The 21,126-nt window shown below is 55.8% G+C and overlaps 9 protein-coding genes across 9 annotated transcripts in view; 5 read left to right on the plus strand and 4 right to left on the minus strand.

The window, feature by feature from the left end:
- Window positions 1–1,154, plus strand: part of GMORB2_4536 (to protein required for hyphal anastomosis) — a gene marked incomplete at both ends in the record, with an annotated part of 3,896 nt that extends 2,742 nt beyond the window's left edge. Inside the window, 2 exons of the mRNA XM_035466510.1 lie at window positions 109–238; window positions 305–1,154. Coding sequence (XP_035318279.1) covers window positions 109–238; window positions 305–1,154 — 980 coding nt within the window. The remainder of the gene's footprint in view (window positions 1–108; window positions 239–304) is intronic.
- Window positions 1,155–2,111: 957 nt separating this feature from the next.
- Window positions 2,112–2,997, minus strand: GMORB2_4537 (uncharacterized protein; the record flags this gene model as incomplete). Its single annotated transcript, XM_035466511.1, has 2 exons — window positions 2,112–2,478; window positions 2,534–2,997. 2 exons carry the CDS (start codon window positions 2,995–2,997, stop codon window positions 2,112–2,114), a joined length of 831 nt encoding a protein of 276 aa, XP_035318280.1.
- Window positions 2,998–6,019: 3,022 nt separating this feature from the next.
- Window positions 6,020–8,524, plus strand: GMORB2_4538 (Peroxidase; the record flags this gene model as incomplete). The annotated part of the gene is made up of 2 exons (XM_035466512.1): window positions 6,020–7,579; window positions 7,631–8,524. The coding sequence occupies 2 exons, from the start codon at window positions 6,020–6,022 to the stop codon at window positions 8,522–8,524; spliced, it is 2,454 nt and encodes an 817-aa protein (XP_035318281.1).
- A 222-nt stretch (window positions 8,525–8,746) lies between these two features.
- GMORB2_4539 (uncharacterized protein) lies at window positions 8,747–9,283 on the plus strand (the record flags this gene model as incomplete). Its single annotated transcript, XM_035466513.1, has 3 exons — window positions 8,747–8,776; window positions 8,876–8,999; window positions 9,087–9,283. 3 exons carry the CDS (start codon window positions 8,747–8,749, stop codon window positions 9,281–9,283), a joined length of 351 nt encoding a protein of 116 aa, XP_035318282.1.
- Window positions 9,284–9,462: 179 nt separating this feature from the next.
- Window positions 9,463–10,670, minus strand: GMORB2_4540 (L-serine/L-threonine ammonia-lyase; the record flags this gene model as incomplete). Its single annotated transcript, XM_035466514.1, has 2 exons — window positions 9,463–10,447; window positions 10,579–10,670. 2 exons carry the CDS (start codon window positions 10,668–10,670, stop codon window positions 9,463–9,465), a joined length of 1,077 nt encoding a protein of 358 aa, XP_035318283.1.
- A 955-nt stretch (window positions 10,671–11,625) lies between these two features.
- GMORB2_4541 (uncharacterized protein) lies at window positions 11,626–13,498 on the plus strand (the record flags this gene model as incomplete). The annotated part of the gene is made up of 5 exons (XM_035466515.1): window positions 11,626–11,739; window positions 11,810–11,930; window positions 12,010–12,545; window positions 12,631–13,009; window positions 13,062–13,498. The coding sequence occupies 5 exons, from the start codon at window positions 11,626–11,628 to the stop codon at window positions 13,496–13,498; spliced, it is 1,587 nt and encodes a 528-aa protein (XP_035318284.1).
- Window positions 13,499–13,798: 300 nt separating this feature from the next.
- Window positions 13,799–15,665, minus strand: GMORB2_4542 (DNA polymerase delta subunit 2; the record flags this gene model as incomplete). The annotated part of the gene is made up of 3 exons (XM_035466516.1): window positions 13,799–14,022; window positions 14,088–15,351; window positions 15,645–15,665. The coding sequence occupies 3 exons, from the start codon at window positions 15,663–15,665 to the stop codon at window positions 13,799–13,801; spliced, it is 1,509 nt and encodes a 502-aa protein (XP_035318285.1).
- Window positions 15,666–15,852: 187 nt separating this feature from the next.
- On the plus strand, window positions 15,853–16,707 carry GMORB2_4543 (CCR4-NOT complex subunit CAF16; the record flags this gene model as incomplete). The annotated part of the gene is made up of 1 exon (XM_035466517.1): window positions 15,853–16,707. One exon carries the CDS (start codon window positions 15,853–15,855, stop codon window positions 16,705–16,707), a length of 855 nt encoding a protein of 284 aa, XP_035318286.1.
- Window positions 16,708–17,050: 343 nt separating this feature from the next.
- Window positions 17,051–19,544, minus strand: GMORB2_4544 (centromere protein I; the record flags this gene model as incomplete). Its single annotated transcript, XM_035466518.1, has 6 exons — window positions 17,051–18,015; window positions 18,069–18,186; window positions 18,248–18,511; window positions 18,604–18,741; window positions 18,800–18,923; window positions 19,126–19,544. The coding sequence occupies 6 exons, from the start codon at window positions 19,542–19,544 to the stop codon at window positions 17,051–17,053; spliced, it is 2,028 nt and encodes a 675-aa protein (XP_035318287.1).
- Window positions 19,545–21,126: the final 1,582 nt, after the last annotated feature.

Here is a 21,126-nt window from a genome sequence, read left to right on the forward strand (position 1 = left end):
TCGCCCTCCCCCCTCTCTCCTCTCTCTCTCCTTTCCCTTTCCCTTCCTATCTCTATACAAAGTACTCGGCGTCAACTGATCTGGTGTGCATTCGACTGACCGCCGCAGACGTCCTCAAATTCGAATACCTATCTCAGCTCCTGCTCGACTCCAACTACCTCCCACTCGTCCTCAAACTGTTTGCCCACCAGGACATCCAACAGGTTATCGACAGCAAGACGGACCGCTCAGAACACAGGTACATCCTCCCCTTCTCCGTTCGTCGATAGCACACACCACCTGGATTAGCCCTGACATACCCCAGCTTCTTCCACTTTTGCAACCTCGGGTCCAAGCTGAAGGATCCCACGCGGGGAGAACCCAAGACCCAATCAAGAGAAGCACGAGAGGGAGGAGGCGGAGAAGTAGAGGACGACGATGAGGATGCGAAACGACCAGGAGAAGAAGAGGAGGAGGAGGAAGAAGAGAGCGAAGACGAAGCAGCGCCCCCACCGATCAGAAAGCAGCGCGTGGTGGTCCCTCCGGTGCCTGAACCCGGCACGTCGTCACTCCGGTTCGACGGAGCGGTCAGCGGAGGACAAGGCATGCTCCGACCAGAGGTAGACGAGCTGGGGTACCCGACGACGTCTCCGCCCGAGGAGCCCATCACGGACTTTTCGCGGCGCAACTTCTTCTCGCTAATCAACTACCTCCGCATCATGCAGAAGATGTGCAAGAAGAAGGCGCACCGCAACCTCCTGATGGTGCAGTACAAGTCGTCGACCATCATCCGCAAGTCCCTCAAGATGCCACAGCCCGAGCTGAGGCTGTACACGCTCAAGCTCTTCAAGAATCAGGTGCCCTACTGCGGGCGCAAGTGGCGTCAGGGGAACATGCGCGTCATCACGGCCGTCTACCTGCACTGCCGGCCCGAGCTGCGCGAGGAGTGGCTCGCCGGCTCGGACATTGACGCCGAAGTGGACTCCGCCCTGCCGCTCGAGCAGGCCCTGCGCTCGCTGACGCACTGGTTCAACCTCAGGAGGTACCCGGCCGGCATCGCGCCCGGTATCAGGGTCGCCATGAGGGACGAGCAGGACTTCTTCACAAGGGAGCTGGATAAGCTGGACGTGAACTGGGCCGAGATGGCGGCGCAGGACATGGACGATGGGTATTAACACGTGAAGGTAGGCAGGCCACCCGTCGTCTGCTGTCTATTGGATCACGGCGCGACTGGTCCTTACAGGTCACGAACAGGGTGCAATCGTCGTTGATGCGTCCGGGTGCAGAAACGATTGTTTCGGATTATATCATTACCATTCCGCAACTGGTTCTTCATGATGTAAAACGAGCGATCATGATGGCGAAGGGGTCAAATTTTTTGTTCAGGTGCCAATAGTAGTAGTCGCTCTTTGATAACGTGGAACGAACAGAGGGGAAAAGAAAATTAAAGGAAAGAGGCTGTCTCTTCACCAGGAAATGACGATTGATGAAAAAATACAAAGCCATGTTGCATGGAGCTGTTCATCACGAAACCAGTATCAAGTCAACGAGAGAAGTTTATCGTTCATTTACATTTGAAAGCTGGTCTTTTCTCTTTTTTTAAAAGAATTTGAAATGAACAACCGTCATTGTTCATTAGTCTTGAAAACCCGAGCCAGTACACTCCTTTCATTCAAAATATAGACATGACGGACATCATTCGAAGAATCAACATCAACACAATCAATCTTTCTTCTGTTCATCACGTCCTGTGCGTGACATAATGACCATTGCGACAGAATCTGTAGTACTAAGAATAAATCGTCTCGGGACAGAGATGTCTCGCGACATATCTCTGTCGCGAGGACAAGTGGGTATCTTTCTTGACATGTCATTTGACATGTCTCATGTGGTGGGTTGTAATAATAAATAGCCAGGAAGTCCATAGCGTCTCTCAAGAAGAACGTCTAAAACAGCCTACAGTATGAGAACATCCATCTCGGATCATAGAATGAGGTAGATAGAAATCAGAAGAAAAAAAAAGAGAAAAAAAAAAAACAAGACATTCATCTGAGATGTCATGAGAGGTTGGGGGGGGAACCACCCGAAACGAAAGTCGGTGCGTCTGTTTTGGCATGGGAAGAGAAAAGTCATCAGGTTCGGCTGTAGGTACCGTCACCGTACTGGTAACCGTTGGCAGCCTGCTGGGGATAACCGTAGCCAGTCTCGTACTTTGCGTTGTGGGCGCTGCCGTAAGGGTTCTCATTGCTGCCGTGGGCAGTGTTGTCAGTGGCATAGCTCTGACGGCCATCGAGTTGAGCAGGTGTGGTGTGGGCCGGGAGGGCGCTCTCGGACTCGGCATCCCCGCGCCTCTTGTTGCGGCGGAAGCGCCCGAAGAAGCCGGGCTTACGGCCGTAGCCGGAAGTGTAGTCGTTTCCGGGGCCGGGACCGTAGCGCTTGGCCTTGCGGTGGTGGCGAACCAGGGCAACTTCTAGGAGAGCAGAGATGAGGAAGAAAACGCTGCGTTGGTCAGAATCGAGACGCACCAGAAGGAAGGGAAGGGAGGTTGATTTACGTTGAGATGATAGCAACGGCTAGACAGGCAGTCTGGAGACGGCAGGCAGTGCGGAAGCTAGGAAGAGGCGTGAAGCCGTCGTCACCAGAGGCAGTGCTGCTGCCCTGGCCACGGCCAAATGGAGTGTCGAGGTAGCCGTTGCAGCTGCCGGCGCCGGAGCGGTTAGCCCAGGCGACGTAGATGAAGGCGCCGGCAAAGGCAATGTCGAGGACGATGGCGAGAAAGGAGAAGAAGGCGATTCCCGCGAGGCAGCATAGCAGGATCAGACCGATCAGGGTGTAGAGCGCGCCGGCACCCGAGATGCCTTCTACGGCTCGGTGCGTCTTTGTGATGTTAAGGCCGTGGTTGTCCAACGTGGCGAGGAAGTAGGAGTAGACGGCGAGGATGAGGACTGCAGCCAGGAACTCGATGCCTCGGAAGAACCACTGCAGTGACTTGAGGGCGACGCCCGACTTTGCGCCCATGGTGGCGGTGTGATGGGATAGCTGGGAGGTGTTCGGATGTTGTACGGGTATGATGAATATTATATGGTTGGTTCCTGAAACAGGATGTCAAAGGGAGGGAGGGGCGAAGAGATGACCCTTTTTAAGGATGAAGTGCGATGTATGACGATGGAGTCCAAGAGGAATAGCAGAAGAAGAGGAAGGAACAGAGTTTCGAACGACGTCACAGACACGAAAGGGATGGGTTCCATCCTTTAATAACGGCGATTGCGTGGACGACTGTGTCGATCACGCGGAAGAGAGACCCTCCACAAGGTGGTATTGACAGCCATGCTACAGTGCCAAGTTCCTTAGCAAGGAAGCTTTAGAATGCTTGTAATAGATGGTGAATACATGCGTACGTAGTAGCACTCCGTAGACGAAAGGTGGATCTGTACCTCCGTAGTCCGCGGGTGTAGCGGTCCTTATTCTGGGTCAATGATCCGGAGGGTGCTGGGGACTGTAACATTGTTGGCTGCTTGGAGGGTCGTAGATGTGAGAGGCAATGTGAGGAGGTCGTCTTTGGACAGTCATGTCGTCAGATGTGGAGGCCTGAGGTTTCATGATTGGTTAGGTCTGGTGCTTAGCCACAGGGGGGGGGAGGCTGTGATGGTCAAGCCGCTGGAATAATACTGGTCACAGTAGACACAGTAATCTGTAGACACAGTAGACAGAGTAGACAAGAGTAGCACAATGGTCATACTGCTCGTAGTCAAAGGTGACCACTGATGGGGCAGGCCTGTTATGGTCCCATTTGACCTACCTTGTATTTTTTTTCCCTTGTACTCGTAGTACAGGCCTAGGCAGCCACCGTACAGATTATAATATGTAATGATGGGACGACCCGTGGAATGGCTTGGAAGGACTGTCAGGTTGGAGTGGCGCAGGACTACACGATGCGCCACAATGTGTCCTAAATTGTCTACAGCCATCCGCTGCTGGCTTCTCTCGCATCCGATTGCCTCTGCTGGTTGCATTGCGCCTTCCAACTTTATTCCAGCTGCGTACCTTCCTTCTCAATTTCTGCCTGCTCACCAACCCGTACCTTCCTCAGTCATGAACCTTGTTCCAGCTCCAGTTTCCAACTCCAGCTTCGTTCCTCCATCTTCAACTCTGTCCTCCCGTACTTCGTCGTCAAAATCCACAAGTCATGATGTCAATCATTCCGACGAACTCGTCTTATAGGTATATTCATTGCCAGGAAATTCTTTTATCCGTCGTTCACATGAATTTCTCGATGCCTGGTATCTCGGCTTCCTGTCTCTCCCCGGCTCAGCTCATATCCCACTTTGTCCTTCTTAGCCTGGGTGCTGCACAGACAGCTCTCGCTTTGCTGTTACCCTCGCTTGCTGTTACTCTCGCTTGCTGTCACTCTCGCTGTTACGCAGGCCATGGACAAATCCAGCAAGTCGAAAAGTCACTTGGTCGCACCAAAGTACAGCACCATCTCAGGAGATCTATCTACCTACTACCTACCTACTATCTTAGCTAAGTAGAGGCCAACACCGACCGTCCTTACAGAATACCATTACCACTTGCACGGCCACCTGCAACCCATTCCATGGAAACATCAGCCAGAGAGACCCCCAATTTGCTAGTCACAGCCCGCATTTAAAAATCCGTCCCATGTCCATCCCTGAGGCTTGAACCCTGTCTGGCACCCAGAAACAGAATCCCACATACCAGGCCCGCCTACCCACGTTGCCAGCAGCCCGGTTCCGTCCAACAGTACAAAGTATATGTAATACATGTTATTGTACATATTACATGTAATCTCTATCCGGCTCAGCACAACCCGACTTCTAGCCTACCAGTACGGAGTAGCAGCACCCTCCCTTACTTGGCCATTGCGATCCCCACCAGCACCAACTTCTGCGGTGTGCATCGTATAGAAACCGCACTATTACTTATGCACATACTTTCTTATGCGCCACACCACCACCCATCTCTTGGCTCTCAGCTCCCGGACCCCTGCGCATCTCTTGGCCCGTCAACGGGAATACGGGTTTAAAAAAAGAAACGGCGGCGAAAATCCTAATCTGCGCCTGCACGACAAGCATTATTATCAGTTGAAGCTGAGACCATCCCCATGGTCTACAATCTAAGCAGTCTTCATGAGAGATTCATCCACACACTGACGGCATGCGAAGGGCATGCGAGTGCAATCATGTTCTGGCAGGGGTAAAGTGCCAAGCAGACACATCACCATGCTGACCAGTGTTAAGACGTTTCAACCAACCGGCGAGGCGTAATATCAATATCTCGCCTCTCATGCATGCATACGAGAAGATACATTTGGCAGCTCGCAAAAGAACTCGCAGTCCTCTCCCCTGCCGGTCGAAATCAGCCCGGCCAGAAGGGGTCGAGAGCCAGGCCGAACTGCGCCAAGCACAAACATGCCTCTTCGGGGTCCCGAATCTGACCATGCGACTGGAAATCTAACCAATGGTTCGCATGCCTCATACCAATACTTGCCAGCGTGAGCCTCTCCATCGCGAAGGGGGGGAAATACGAAGAACATGGCCTTGCATCGCATGTTGGCGACGTCTCGTACCAATCTGCGTACCACTCACTCTGCGTACCACTCTGTGCGTCACTCTGTGCAACACTCTACGTCGCTACGTGCATCGTGCCTGCCCTGTATTCCGTATGCGTGTGAACAGTCGCCGCTGTCCTTCTCCAGCCTGCTCGTTTTGTGTACCCGTACCAGCGCGTATGGATGAAGAAAGCAACTTACAAGCCTTCTTAATTGCATGAGCCGCCCGCATATTCTGATCATGTATAGTACGACTTTTCATTTTTCATTTTCCTTTTCTTCTTCTTCTTCTTCTCCTTCTGCGCCGTTCAGTTGACCTTGACCTTGTCATCATCTCTCTCTCTCTTGCACTGTGACTTATATGTATAGAGAAGAAGCCAGAATATCCCGTTGCGGCCGAGGATTGTGTGACCTCTATGGTTTGACCTATACCATCCTTATCCCCCCTGTACACTGTTTTTGGACGCAATGAGAGGCGCTCCCTTTATAGCCCTTGCAGGAATGCTCATCGGCTCAGCCTGGGCAGATCCGACCTGGCCGGCCGAGATTGACGAGCTCGAGGAGATCATGTTCCAGCTGGAGTCGTTTAGCGCCCGCAAGTTTGCCGACACGGTCAGCCCGTGCAGCAACGAGGCGTCGGGCCCGGGCCGTATCAACGCGGCCGAGTGGCTCCGCACGGCCTTCCACGACATGTCGACGGCGAGCGTCTACTTTGGCACAGGCGGCCTAGACGGGTCGCTCCAGTATGAGCTGACCAACACGGAGAACCTGGGCCCCGGCCTGACTACGACGATCGAGTTCATGGGCCCCTACATATCGAGGAAGTCGAGCCTGGCCGACCTCCTCGCCCTGGGGGTGTACATGTCAGTCCGGTCGTGCGGCGGGCCGGCTGTGCCCATCCGCGCGGGTCGCATCGACGCAACGGTAAAGGGAAACACGGGGGTCCCGCAGCCGCAGAACTCGGCGTACACCCTCCAGCAGCAGTTCGACCGCATGGGCTTCACGAACGAGGAGATGATCCAGGTCACTGCATGCGGGCACACGCTGGGCGGCGTGCACTCTGACGAGTTTCCGGACATCGTCACCGAGGGCACCGGCACGGACGACCAGATCGGCCTCGACGACACGGCAGCCGTGTTTGACAACGCCATCGTGACCGAGTACCTCAACGGGAGCACGACTAACCCACTGGTTGTGGGGCCTTCGGTCAAGGTGTCCAAGAACAGCGACTTCAAGGTCTTCGACTCGGACGGCAACAAGACGATGCAGGCGCTCGCCGACGCCGCCACGTTCCGCAGCACCTGCAAGGCGGTGCTGCAGAAGATGATCGAGGTGGTCCCCCCGGGCGTCAACCTCACCGACGACCCGATTACCGCCTATGCCGTCAAGCCGGTCGACATGCAGCTCACGCTGACGGCGGGGGGCAAGTCTTTCCTCTGGACGGGCTTCATCCGGGTCAAGACGACGGGGCTGGCCGACGACACCATCGACAGCGTGCAGATCACGTACAAGAACAGGGAGGGCACGTGCAACACGAGCAGCTGCACCGTCTCAGCCACGGTCCAGGGCTTGGGCCGGGGCTTCGACGACACATTTGCCTATTTCCCCATAGAGGCCACCATCTCTGCATCGACGGGTATATCGTCCTTCACCGTGACGGTCAAGTATACCGACGGTACGACGGAGGACTACGACAACAACGGGGAGAGCTACCCCCTGCAGGACGGCATACTTATCCAGAAGCCGCAGTCGTGTCTGCTCTCCTCGTCGGGTGACGTCACCCTCATCGCTGCCGTGCGGAACGACCTTGTCGGCAGCGACGATGCATCGGCCTTTATATCGTACAAGACTGCTCAGACGACCAGTCCTGTGCCACGCGTGCAGAACAAGACCATCAACCTGGAGGCCGGGGACTGCGTGGGCGAGTACACCTTCTTCACGGCTAACTGGACGATCCCCGGGGGGCTGGCGTCGCAGTCTTATATCGACGTGCAGGTCGGCGAGTACGTGGATGAGTTCAAGGGGGCGGTAGGCTTTGGAGCCCAGTGCCGCGAGTTTGAGAACCCGGCGACGTGTCAGGGGGGTCAGACGTCAGGGACGCCGTCTCCGACATCAGGTTCAGTCACTACTACTACCACCAAGGCATCAGTGGAACCCTCGTCGGGAACGACTACGAAGATGTCGCTGACGGCATCGCCTGAAACGACTACGAGAAGCACCAGCACCAGCACCGCCAGCACCACCAGCAGTACCTTGGCGTCATCCACCGAGACAGCAACAAGTACAACAATCGCGACATCCGCTGCCCCCGCTCCATCGCACATCGACGAGGTAGGCAACTACACCCTAGTAGGTTGCTGGGGCGAACCAGCCAACGGCCGAGCGCTCAGCCAAAAGACGACATCCGACGACTCCATGACCAACGCCCTCTGTGCCGCATCCTGCTCCGGTTTCCGCTACTTCGCAACGGAGTACAGCCACGAGTGCTACTGCGGGAGCTACCTGTCGTCGTCGTCGGCGGCGGCCCCGCTGTCGGACTGCTCCATGACGTGCTCCGGCGACGACGCGTCATTCTGCGGCGGTCCCAGCCGTCTAGAGCTATTCATGGACCCGGACATCGACGGCGGCGACCCGGAGCAACCCGCCGCAGCGGGGGATTTCGTCTGGCTAGGCTGTCACACCGAGGGCGACGGCGTCAGGGCGCTGAGCGGAGCGGTCAATACGGGCGACGACATGACAAATGAGGCCTGTGCGGATTTCTGCGATGAGTACGAGTACTTTGGCACGGAGTATGGGAGGGAGTGCTACTGCGGTGATGAGCTTGGTAAGGGGGTAGAGGAGGTTGACGATGATGGTGAGTGCGGTGCCCTGTGTGCGGGTGATGTCAAGGAGTTTTGTGGGGGTTCGAATAGGTTGAGTGTGTATAGGAGGATGGAGACGGCAGTTTTGGATATCGTGGGGGATGAAGAGTAGATAGCAGTACATAAAACTGGATGTTCAGGGTATCCAAGAGAGATGATGGTTGATGATGAGTTCCATGATATTCCTTCGTTGCCCATTGCTGTTGTATATCTTTCGAGGAGGAGTCGTTGGTAGAGTGCGGTGCAGTGCAGTGAAGAAGACCCCGCGACACGTAAAACGCGACTCCACCTCATCCTCCATCACTTGTCACTTGACCACTTCACTCCCTCAACCATGGCCGACACACAAGAAGATGACGTAGACGTGAGTTCTTTTTCTTTCAGCCGGGATGGCAGATCCCTTGATGAAAAAGATTCAAGATGGATACAGAAGTATAGGAATGGCTGACTCCCGACCAAACAGCGCCTCAAGGCCGCCCTGTGGTACGCGGTAGGTCAAATCGTCGACGAAGAATCCCTTGAACGGAATCGCAATGCTACGCCTCAATTTATCGGTGCCTTGACTGAACTCGTATGGACACAAATTGGTATTTTTTTTCTACCTTTCTCTCTCTCTCCCCTTTTCTTCCGTCTCCTTTCCTCCCTTCTCCACTTCTTTTCTCTGACCTGGACAGAAAACGTCGCCATCGATCTCGAAACATTTAGCAATCATGCTGGGAGGACGACAGTGACGACAGAAGACGTCATGCTGCTGGCCAGGAAGAATCCCGATCTTCATCAGATCATGGAGGCGTTCATCGATGCCAGAAAGGCTTCTTCTGCTGCTTCTCTGTCGAGGGGCAAAGGCAAGGGCAAGGGGAGGAAGAGGTGATTTTGAAATCTATCACGGAGTATTTATGGGTGTCTTTCTTTTCGTTCTCTTCCTCTTCTTCTTTGTTTTTTTTTCTATTACCTATCCAGGGCTTGGTGCGCCATTTCAAGTTTCAATTCGAAATTTGTTGGCTCACAAATTCATGAATCAAAGGACATGCTCGTATGTCGAGAACCTTCTCAATCCAGCTTGATGCTACTAGAAGCGGCATAATCCCTACGATAAGCCTCCAGGACGTCGAGCGACACGGCGGATCCACCGCACACCTCTACGACGACGTTGCACGCGGCCCACTCCTCGTCCGAGAGGTCCTGGCCCACGCGACGGCGCAGATCCCCATTGTACGCGACGGCGACGGAGGCCCCGCACGCCACCTCGACCATCTGGCGCGTGTCATCGGCGAAGCGCACCGTCGCCACGGCGGCGTCGGCATCGGACAAGGCATGGCTGACGAGGACGGCGCCGCTGCCGCTGCCGCGCTGCAGCCACCATCGCCACGTCTCGTCAGACACGCGCGACGCCCCCAACGACTGGGCGATGGACGTTATCCCCGGGAGACTGACGTGCTCCCCCGCGCGGACGCTGGCGTTGAGCGAGTCAGCGCCCACCGTCTCGACAGCCAGCACGGTGGGCTTCCTTCCCGGGCCCTGTCCCTGCGGGGCGGGCGGCCACTCCGATTCCTCGTCGACGCCCTTCATCAGCCCGTTGACCAGCCCGCCGCCGCCGACGGAGCAGACGACGGCGTGCAGGGGTACGCCGGCCAGCTGCTCGCGCAGCTCGCCCACCACGCTGGCCACCCCGTCCCAGATGTCCGGGTGGTCGAAGGGGGGCACGTACACGCCCGCCGGGTCGTTGGCGAGCAGCTCGCCCCGCAGGTAGGCGTCTGCCTCGCTCCAGACGGAGCCTACCTCGTGCACCGCAGCGCCCAGGGCCAGCAGCTTCTTCTTCATCAGCGGCGAGACGGTTGTGGGCACGGCAATGGTTGCCGGACGGCCGAGCGTGTTTGCGCACGTCGCGCAAGCGAGACCCGCGTTGCCTTCGGAGGAGCAGTAGAAGTGGGCGTCTGGCGTGCCGCGGGCCATGGCGCGAGTCATCAGGTTTCCGACGCCGCGGGACTTGAAGGAGCCGCTTGGCTGGAGGTTATCTAGCTTGAGGTAGATGTTGCTAATCGTATGTTAGTCTTTGTCTCATATCATATCTACTTCATGATGGGTTTTCCTAGGTGAAGGTGAAAGAGGAAGGTGAGAGAAGGGGGGGGGAGAGAGGGAGAGAGGAGGGAAGGAAGAGGGAATTACCATCCGGCCGCGCGAGACACCTCGGGACTGTAGATGCATGGTGTCTTGATCCAGGGAATCTTGACATTGTCGACGACGGGTACAGAGCCCATGATGAGTTTTGGCGGGAGTCTGTCGCGGGGTTATGTGGGGGGAGAGGTGAGGAGGTGGGGGGGGCACACAGAGTTGATTGACACGATAGAAAGGGTGAGGCAAGAATGAAGAGAAGGGGCAGAGAATATGGGAACAGAGCAGCAGACTCCACCGTTGTATATGGTCAAGTTCTTTTTATTAATAGCATGAGCGGGTGAAGAAGTAATGTCAAGGTGAGAGTTCTGCTGTCCTCTCTTTTCCTTTATGCTTCATATCAAAGGGCGCGCCGCCTGAATTGTTGAGAGTGGAGACCGTCGGCAACTCGTAGAAACGCCCGAGACCAAAAAATAAAATAGATACAGCAGCAGTCTATCATCTGACAGGAGGGGTTTGAGAAGGAAAATAAGCCGAGCATATCTCATCATGGCTTCCATACTTTGACCCTTAGGAGACTTGGACCAAACGGAGAAACAAAACCCCATTACATTGTTATAGGGTAATAATTATAGTAGTAGTATCGGGACCAGTATCAGAAGGAACAAGTTGTGATGTGTATCGAACAAGACTTCACTGTTCTCTCGATACCTTGCCCTAGTATTATCACTGCTGCTGCATCCATTTCAAAGAGTCGGTCGTGGTTTGCCCGCTGGCCGTGTTGCTGTATCGGCAGCATATCCTGCTCCGCTCCTCCGGTTCTCTTCACTTGCAGGCATCAACACTTTTCAGCACCACGGCCATCAGAGTGCTTATACGCACGCACGTGTCATATAGACCATGTCCTCATCTAAATATATTCATATTTCTTCCCTTACTAGAGGTTGCAATACTTCCAGCTTTCACTTTAGGTCTCTTGCATTCATCTCTACCAAGACTCCGAGCATGGGAACGAGCATGGGAACCAGAGAGAACAGGAAGGAGACCTCACCGAGGTCCTGCACACCAACTACCAAGAGGACGCCGACCGAGAGATGCAGGATGCTGAGCCTGAGCAGCCCAGGACAGAACGAGGAATGCATGTCCAGTGGCGAACAATATACCGACCAGGAGCAGACTGGACGCCGACAACCCTGCTGCTCCATCACCTGGCCTGTTCGTGACCGATGACTTGGACGAGAATGCCGCGTCTACTGAACCACACCATGACCATGGCCACCAATAGGACGGATCTGTTGGAACCGGAGAGCGTACACCGCCGACGGACACGGTCAGCGAGACCGGCACACCCGCCAGCAGTTCCGTCGAGGTGCCCGCCCCAGACGACCCGCTAGCCCATCCATGGCGTAAGTGTACTCCTTTCCCCCTCAAACCCGTGACCACCACAGCTAACACGTGTCAGGGACGCGTGGTCTGATGGTCAAGCGGAGTCCCCGCGTTCCTCAACGCCGGCAGCAGCGCCCTGTCCTCCCACCAGTGGGGAGACCCAGCCCCGTCGACGACGAACATGGAACATCAAGACCGAGCCCGACGGCGTGCCGCTGGAGATGCCCACGGAGGAAGACTTTGCGCGTCCCGGCGGCCAGAGTCTGGACCGACGTCTCTTCAACCGGGCACGCCATAAGACGATAAACCTGTTCTTGATCCGCGAGAGCCCAGAGCCCGTGACGGCTCCGCCGCCAAAGGTCCCGGACCGGCTAGACTGGTACCGGTACCCTGCCAAGCGGCCGCGGTGGTGGGAGCCGTCGTCCGAGCAGGCCGGGGAGTCGAACGAGGAGCGCCACGTCAAGAGGCGCCGCGAGGCCGTGGACCTGAGCAAGCTGCCCGTGGAGCTGAGAATGCTCATCTTTCGCGAGCTGCTCGCATCATCCACCGGGCCCATCCTACCTCCGCGGCCGGCGGAGGAGGCTGTGCCGGCACAGCGGGCAGACGCCCTCCCGAACCTCCACGTCGCCCTCCTGGTCCTCTGCAGGGCCTTCCATCTGGAGGGCATACGCGTGCTGTGCGGGCCGAACAGGTCCCTCTGCCGCATCCGCGACGCCGCAGCCACCGTCGACGTCGACGCCCTCACGGCGGGGGGACCAGAGCGACGCCGACAACGACTATGCCCAGGGTGGCGGCCGTAATACTATCCCCGCTACTGCCACGCGGCAGCGGCCATCGACGGGCGGCGAACCCAACATCGTACGGGAGCGCAACACGAGTCGCGTGGAAGAGTACGCCCCGCTGATAAGGCACGCCATCGTCGACGCCGACTTCATCCGCGTAGACGACTGCTCCATGCAGACAATGGCCGACGTCATAACCAGCTTCATCCCCCGGACCACACCCTTAAAGGAAGTGGACGCTCTCCTCGTGGACCCGCAGAGGCGCGGGAGGACCAGCGACGCCAACAGGCGGATCGGGCCCGAGCTGTACACCCTGGGTATCCGGATCTACCTGCGTGCTCTGGCGCCATCCGAAGACACCATCCGAAGACGAGGACGAAGATCAAGAAGATGGCCAGGTGCAGAATAACACCTTCGGGTGCACCTTTGAAACATTCTTCGGGAAGGACCAGTGCCCTGTCCTCGATGTCGTGCGCCACCTGCTCTCACAGTTCCTCTTCATCCAGATCACGCCGCAGCAGATCGGCGGCCACGACGGGACCACCGAGATCCCGGTCATTAACCCCACACTGGATGAACCCTGGCACCTTGACCTCAGGCCTTGGAGACTGTGCGTGCGTCGTGACGGCAGGCAGGAGCTGAGACACGGTGGGGGCGAGGAGCACAATGCTTTCTGGCGGGACGACAAGATCATGGCCAAGGGGCGCATCGTGCGCGCGGTCGTGTGTCGGGAGGAATTCAGGCGTCTGCAGGACGAGGTTCAGAAGTGTTGTCGTCGGTACGTGGATGCCTTGAACAGGACGTAGAAAAGCACGGGACGTTGCTTTGGATTGCCCACCCACCCCTCTTTCTTCTCAATCTTTTTTTCCTCTCTTTCTCCCGGAAATTTTCTTCCTCCCTTTCTGGTCAAGGTCAAGTGGCGGTGATGCAAAACCAAGGAGATCGTAAGAAGCAGTGTAATTTAGCAGACCAGATGCCATATCCTTTTCTCTCTCTGACAATACAGACACCATCTATCCTTTCCCTTGATCCCCTGGGTATATCGATACTTTCCGTTATGTTTTTTTTTTTCAAAGTTCTCCTACTCGTCCTTCTCGAGCATCCCCTTAACTGACTGTCGATATCTTGACCTTGCTTACATCGAGTGTGTCCGTGTCGACGAGCACAATCTCCTTTGTATCGGCAAATGACGGCACGGTTATGAGCCGGACGGTCTGTCCCTCCGGTCCGTGAATGGTCCTGGTGCCAAATGCGGGCTGGTTGCCTACAATGTAGAGGTGAGGACACTCGTTGAGGACGAATGGGTCGTCATCCTGGAATGGGTAGCTCCCTGTACTCTCCTGTCAGTTCAGAGGAGGCAAACGTTGACGAAGAAAGGAAGGAAGAGGAACGCACATAGAGTATCCGGCGCCGTGGGAGCGCAGCACCTCCACCGACACATGGCCTCCATCATACCCAGCCTGTCACTACCCTCGACATACTTGAACGCATCATCGACATTCTGCCCACCCGTGGCGAGGATCTTCCAGCCGTCAACGCGCCCATCCCACGGGTTAGTCACGGCGTCCAGCCAGCCGGTCTCGCCGGGCGTCGGCCCGTACTCCCTGGACTGCGGGAACAGGGCCGCGTGGACAGGCTGCTGCGGGTAGCTGGTGTTGGCTGGGTCCTTCTCGCCCGGGAGCAGGGTGACGGGCATGGTGGGGAGCAGCTCGGCGAGGAACTCGTCAAACAGCTGCGACGGGACGGCGTTGTAGGCGCTAGAATCATAGCCGTACTTCTTCGTGGCTGCTGCTGCTCCACCGCCCCTCTTCTTGACGTTGCCGACGCTGTCGCCCGTCAGGGCGTCCACCTCCATCTTGGCCGTGGATATCGAGTTCCCCGCGACGATGAGCCTGCTGATGCGGGAGATGTCCGCCTGGGCCGCGGGACCGAGCGCCTCCCCCAGGAGGAACTCGAGCAGGAGATTCAGCTCGAGGGAGTAAGAGGCGTCGGAGCCGGAGAACAACAGGCCCGACACGATGGCCACCTTGTTTCCGCCCCCCCCACCGTTCGATATGCCCATTTCCTCGTCCTCGTCCTCCTTTTTGTCGGCACGACGTTCCGGCTGCGGCGGCAGGTCCGGAACCTTGATGTCGATCACCTCCAGCTCCCCGTTCGTATTCTCCGTGCCCATGACGGCAATGATGCACCCCGTGGTGAGGTTCGTCGTCTTGAGCAGCTCGCCCGCCAGCCTGACCCGCCCGGAATCATCCTCCAGCATGATCTCCCTGTCCTTCGGGTCGGCAAAGTACTTGTCCGGCAGCACGGGCGCGGATATCCACCTGTCCTTGGACACGTCCTCGAGGATGTCGGGCTTGAGCGGCATGGCCATGAAGACCGTGCCCACCACCCAGCACAGCTCCCCCTGCTTTACATCCAGCACGCGGTCCACCCGCTTGGCCTCCTCGCCGGCAATCGTCGTGCCCGCCCAGGCTGCCGACGCCACAGCCTCCACCGCCGGCCTGATCTTGGTCAGTCGCAGGAAGTACATGTCACCGTACTGCTGCTTGTACGAGCGCTGCTTGTCGAGAGTGTAGGTCTGCAGCGATTGGTATTCGGATTTCGTCCGGATCTGAACCTGGTGTGCCGAGTCGCTGCTCCACCCAAACCAAACGTCGTTCTTAGCAAGGGAGAGGGAGGGGAGGGGAACGGGGATGTGTGTGTGTGTGTGTGTGTGTACGTACGATGGTTCCCGTAAAAGACTGTCTGATACATTATCCATGACGGGCTTGGTTTCGAATTAGCGCAGAAGAAGTTGCAGAGAGAGAGGAAAAGGACAAAGGTAGAGAAAAGAAGGTTGATTGGGTTGGTCGTAAGGGCAACTGGTCGTGAAAGACTGCAAGTCGGTCGACGCGTGACGCGCTCCGTGTAAAGTATCTGGACCCAGGGTCCAGAAGTGGAAATTTTGCTTACCCGGCGGGCCATGCTACTCATCGCGGGGTCGGAGGGGTATTTTTTTCTCTACTTCTTGACTTTGCAGGCCAAGAAAATACAAGAGAAAAGGTCGTCACTGTTCACTGCTACCTTTAATATCATTCATTGCCGTATACACATATATATTTCCCGACCTCACTCCTTCGAAACCGACACATCCCAGTCTTGAGAATCAATATTGCCTACCATGGCCCCGGCACCAACCATTGAGGTCCGGGACCTTTCGTACAGATTCCCCGACTACTCGACCGGCGTGCGCAACATCAGCCTCGACCTCCCGGCCCGGTCGCGCACGCTGCTCATCGGGGCCAACGGTGCCGGAAAGACGACGCTACTCCGCCTCCTGGCGGGCAAGCGCCTGGCGCCGGGCGGCACCATCCTGGTGGGCGGCGCCGACCCGTTCACGCAGGGGCTGGAGGGCGTGACGTACCTGGGACTGGAGTGGGTTCTTAACCCCATCGTCCGGACCGACATTGGCGTGCGCGAACTCCTGGCCTCGGTTGGCGGGGACGCCTACCCCGACAGGCGCGACGAGCTGGTCCACATGCTCGACGTCGATGTCAATTGGCGCATGCACGCCGTCTCGGACGGCGAGCGCCGCCGCGTCCAGCTGGCCATGGGCCTCGTCAGGCCCTGGACCGTCCTCCTCCTCGACGAGATCACCGTCGACCTCGACGTCCTTAGCCGCGCAGAGTTCCTCGCCTGGCTAAAGGCCGAGACCGAGCGCCGCGAGTGCACTATCGTCTACGCCACCCACATCCTCGACAATCTCGCCGGCTGGCCTACACACCTCGTTCACATGCACCTGGGCTCCGTCAAGCAGTGGGACAGGGCCGACAAGATCCTCGCCGAGGTCGACCCCACCGTGGCCGCCACGGGGAACAGCCGCCTCGGCGAACTCGTCCTCAGCTGGCTGCGCGATGACATCAGGCAGAGGGGGCCGCGGAGTCATGCCAAGATTAAGCCCGAGGGCAAGACCTACGGATTTGGCGGTATCCAGGTTGGCGGATATGGCGACGAATCCAAGGCCAAGCCGTCGTAGAGTGGCAAAGCCATTGCTGTTACCTTTCCTTTGTCTTTTCGATTCTTTTTAGCGGCCTCAACACTGCGTTTGGCTAGACCGGGCTAGCATGAAGAGGTTCTCAACGACATTCATGGATATATGCGTTTTATCAACCTCCTCCTCCTCCTTCTCCCTGTTTATATGGTGAATATAGTGGGCTTTGTTTTTCTTGATTTCAGGGTATACATCCTCCTTCTTCTTTCCAGAAAACCCAACCTTCTTACTCAACACACACCGGCCTCGGGAGCCGGTCAGCTTCCAACACGATTAGACCTCGTGCCTCCAAAAAACTGCAGGTCAGAATCTATAGTCAAAGCACGTCTCATTGTGAGACTTGAGATGACCCTCTTCTTCCTTCCATGGTATTCTTCAACACCGTCATTGTACATTTGAGAAGCTCAGCGATACCTGGGAGCCCCTCCTCGGAAAGACCGTTCAGCACGCCTATGCGGTAATCGGACCACGAGAGCGTAATGCCGCCTGAGCTCGCTAGCCTGGTCAGACTAGCTTGCGTTACAGGGCCGGCATGCCGTGTCCTCAGGGACACTCTGTTAGCCAACGCTTCGTCTTCAGCCTCGCGCACCCGTTTGATGCTCTGGTGGCAAATGACAGGCGAGTACGACAGGCCAAAGAGGGATGCTAGCGCAAAGGTCCGTTCAACAGAAGTCACATACGCAGTCAGCGCATCCACCGTTGGTCGAGGTATCAGGCACCCGTGTGCGTTTGACTCGGCCACACTGAATGCGCGAGACCGCCACAGACAGTTGCAGATATCCATCAGGAAGCCATTGTAGAGGTTGACGTATACTCGGTCATATGTCTGGGTGTCTATCTGTGGCTTTTTGTTCGATTGGGCCCGGGTGGCCATGGCTGCCTCGAATCCCCTCTTGTAGCGGGCAAGGACATAGCACAGGCGTGAGACTGTGGCCAGGCTGTTGCTAAAAAAGAGGGTGTAGATGAGAGATGCTGGCGGTAGCTCTATCCTGATGAAGTTCATCAATCTTTCGTCTGTGACAAGGCGAACAAACTGCTCGTAAAATGCGAGCACAGCAGATGAAGATTCTACCGATGGGTGAGCCTGGCAGAGAGTGAGGGCGACATTATTGACATGGCGTACCAGGGCGCCTACTATGCTACTGGCGTCATGAGGGACCGTTTCGCCTGCTTGCAGAAGCCCAGTCCAGTAGTGGAGGAGATTTGTATAGAGTATAATGAAGTCGCGGTTGAACTTTGTGCTGTAGGCTGACATGGCAGTCTCGAAAGGTTGGAACAAGTGCTGGTACAGCTCTGGCATGTGCGTTAGTCGAGCCATCAGGCTACTCTGGACGGTACTCACTCACCGCCAAAATTCTGGAGGGGAGTGTATGCTAGGATATCAAAGATAACACCAGCGCGTCCACTCCCATCCCATAGCTCAAAGAAGCGTGCAAAGAAGTTGAGTAGCACGGGTGGCAGCACCTGGAAGTTGGTCAGTGTATGTCATTGATCGGGATGTAAACTGTCCTCCGAATCGACAAACCTTGGTCCGTACAACAAAATCCCCGACTACATCGAGAAGCTCCCACAGCGTATCCTCATCTGCACTTCCGTCAATGACATCGTGGAGGACTGCATACAGCCAGTTAGCAATTCTCCGGTAGGCTTCGTCGCTTGGTCGCAGCAGTAAAAGCTTCTGCAGAACAGGATCCGCCAGGACTGCAACAAGTTGATTTGGTGGTTCCAATTTCTCCAGGCTCTTTGCTAGGCTGGTAGCATTCTCGACTTCTTCCAGAGTGACCGAAGTCTACATATCTCAGTCAGTCAAAACTTCGTGGGGGGCAAGTGGGCAGTAGAAAAACTAGCCTCGTTTGCGTGAGATGTCTGCACGAGAGGCACCACTTTGTTCCTTTTCGAGCGGTTTAGCGGTCTGTTTACACGGAAGCCATCTCGCGGCCGGGACACGATGTCCTGTGTCTGCTGTATGTACGCATCCTGGATCTCGTCCAGGCGTGAGCGCCACGCAGGGTCGGGGTGCTGGGAGGACGGTCAGCCAGGTCCATGTCTAAACCAAGACCAATAATATGCTGCATACTTTGAAGGCAGATGCCTTCCCACGAACTGCCTCTCCTACGATAATCTCGGGGTAGTAGTCTTTGAAGACGCGTAATAAGCCAACGAGGCAGGGGTCGTTGCCCGTCTGTCTCGAGAGATTCAAGCTGGGTATGGCGTAAGTACTGAGAGCGGCATAATCAACACGGAGATGGAAGGAAGGAACTCACAGCGCCTGTATACGAAACGGTTTCACGTGCCTTCGTCGCGTGATGAGAGCGAGTAAATGGCTGAGCTGAGGCCTAAAGAAAACTGTCAGTCTTAAGATGATACTGCTTCGACGAGCCCTGGGATACGGAGTGTTCTCACCGTGTAGCAGCCGTGTCCAGCAGGGAAAAGAGGACGGGGTACGCTTGTGATAGAACACCGGGCGACTCAAGAGAGTGGTAAACGAGGATCAGCCACCTGATGAGGGCAGCCTGAATATTTAGAGAAGCCTTGAGGCGGCCATGGCCCAGGCAAGCAACAACGCGGACGACGAGGTCACGCGAGACGCGGGTGGCGGGGTAGAGATTCTTGACAATGGCACTCAGACTTGCCTGATCGAGAAAGTTGGACGAGGTAACGAGGTCGATGAGGTCAGAGAGTGCATCTGGGAGGAGGCCGTAATCATAGGCGGCTGTTGTGAGATTGGCGACGGTAGGTTTGATGTTTGTAGAGCGGGCCTTGGGGGGCAGCTTGGCTGCGTGGACAACATCTTGGATGAGGGTGTCGATGTCGGGAGCCATGGTGACGATGACGGCGGCGACGACGACGTCATCGAAGGACAGGCCCTATGTGCCCGCCTGCCTTACGAGGGGAAGAATGACGACTGGCAGTCGAGGCCCTGGCCGGTGGTCTGAAATCAAACGAGAGGCAGCTGCAGCGGCCTAATGTGGGACGCGTCGAAGGAAGTCAAGATCTGGCACGCGGGGAGACGAGAGACGCGTCGAGGTACCGTAGGCGATGTATCTATCTGGCTGCTGGGGCGGAGGCTGATGGAGGGGCACTGCAGCAGTGGTTGTTGGCTTGGCGGGCGGGCTAGCAATAGTACTCCGTAATAGTAGTAATACTATCTGTAGTGATGATACTAATCTGTACAGATTATACTATTACTAGTAAGTAGCAATACCGTACTGCCTTAGTACAGTACTAATAGCGTAGTACTCGTACTCGCAGTGCTATGGAGTATTACTATGTACGTACTGGCACCCACGGTAATCGTAGGCTTGGTGGTCCCTGGGTCATGATATGGCATCCACAGGCTAGAGGTCCGAGACTGGGCCGGTGCGCCTTCCTAGTGGTAACGTGGGGGGAGTCCAGAAGAAATAAAAAGAAAGGAACTGTAGGAGAGGGGAAAGAAGGAGCGAGGGGGGGGGGGGCATTGAGGGGCGTGCAATATAGTGGCAGGGCAGGTACGGTGGCTGTGGGGCAGGACCAACGCCTGGAAGTAAACGCCAATGCCGAGCTTGTTAGGTATTATATTGGGTACGAGGGTAACACTCCTCTGCCCGAAATAATACTTCGAAGGCTGCAGCACGTCTGGAGAAACAAAGAGGGGAGATATTACAGAGTACATGCATGTACGAGCGCAGCTGTCGGTGTCTTTCCAGCTGTACGATGGTCAAGCTACTAACTGGCAGTAGTAATACGTCGTCGTACCGTATCCATGTTTCAACTTGGGTGGAACTTCCGCAGTCTTAGACACTTGCTTCCTGCAATCCCCAACAGCCTGCAATTGCTACAGCTTACGGAGTAATAATACCAATAAAGGAATATTAATATCTACGAGACCGCACTAGTTCATTGAAAAGAGGTTCTTCTTTTACAAGACAGGGGTGAGTGCCATCATTACTATTACTCGTAGTAATACTCCGTAGTAGTAGTCTGTATTACAGTACTACGACGTATTAATGAAAATGATTTGTTCCAAAGGGCCAGTCGTCCTCTATCGTACGAGTATGGGAGACTTGCGTAGTGCACGGGTACAGTAGTAAATCCGGTAGACAGGTTTTGCAGAATTCGACCACAGCTATAACACGTAGTGTTATTACTACTTAGACTTGAACATATTTCTACGAGTATTAGTATATAGCTCATACCATGGAAATAGAATGTGCTCTCTACCTGCATGTTTTTATCCCTATTTCATGGTTTCTTGGAGATTCAGGTACACGCATCGTTTCTTCTTCTTCTTCTCTCTTCTCTCTGAGTACTTTCTCTTTGTCTTTCCACTCCATTCCACAGTTTTCCCTCTTTTCAATAGGGTCATCGTGCTAGAGCGCAGCTACCAACTCCCACTATCTCGCATTAATTGGGAAGGAGCGACTG

This window comes from Geosmithia morbida (assembly GCF_012550715.1).
Source record: "Geosmithia morbida isolate 1262 chromosome Unknown scaffold_21, whole genome shotgun sequence".
Taxonomy (NCBI): Eukaryota; Fungi; Ascomycota; class Sordariomycetes; order Hypocreales; family Bionectriaceae; genus Geosmithia; species Geosmithia morbida.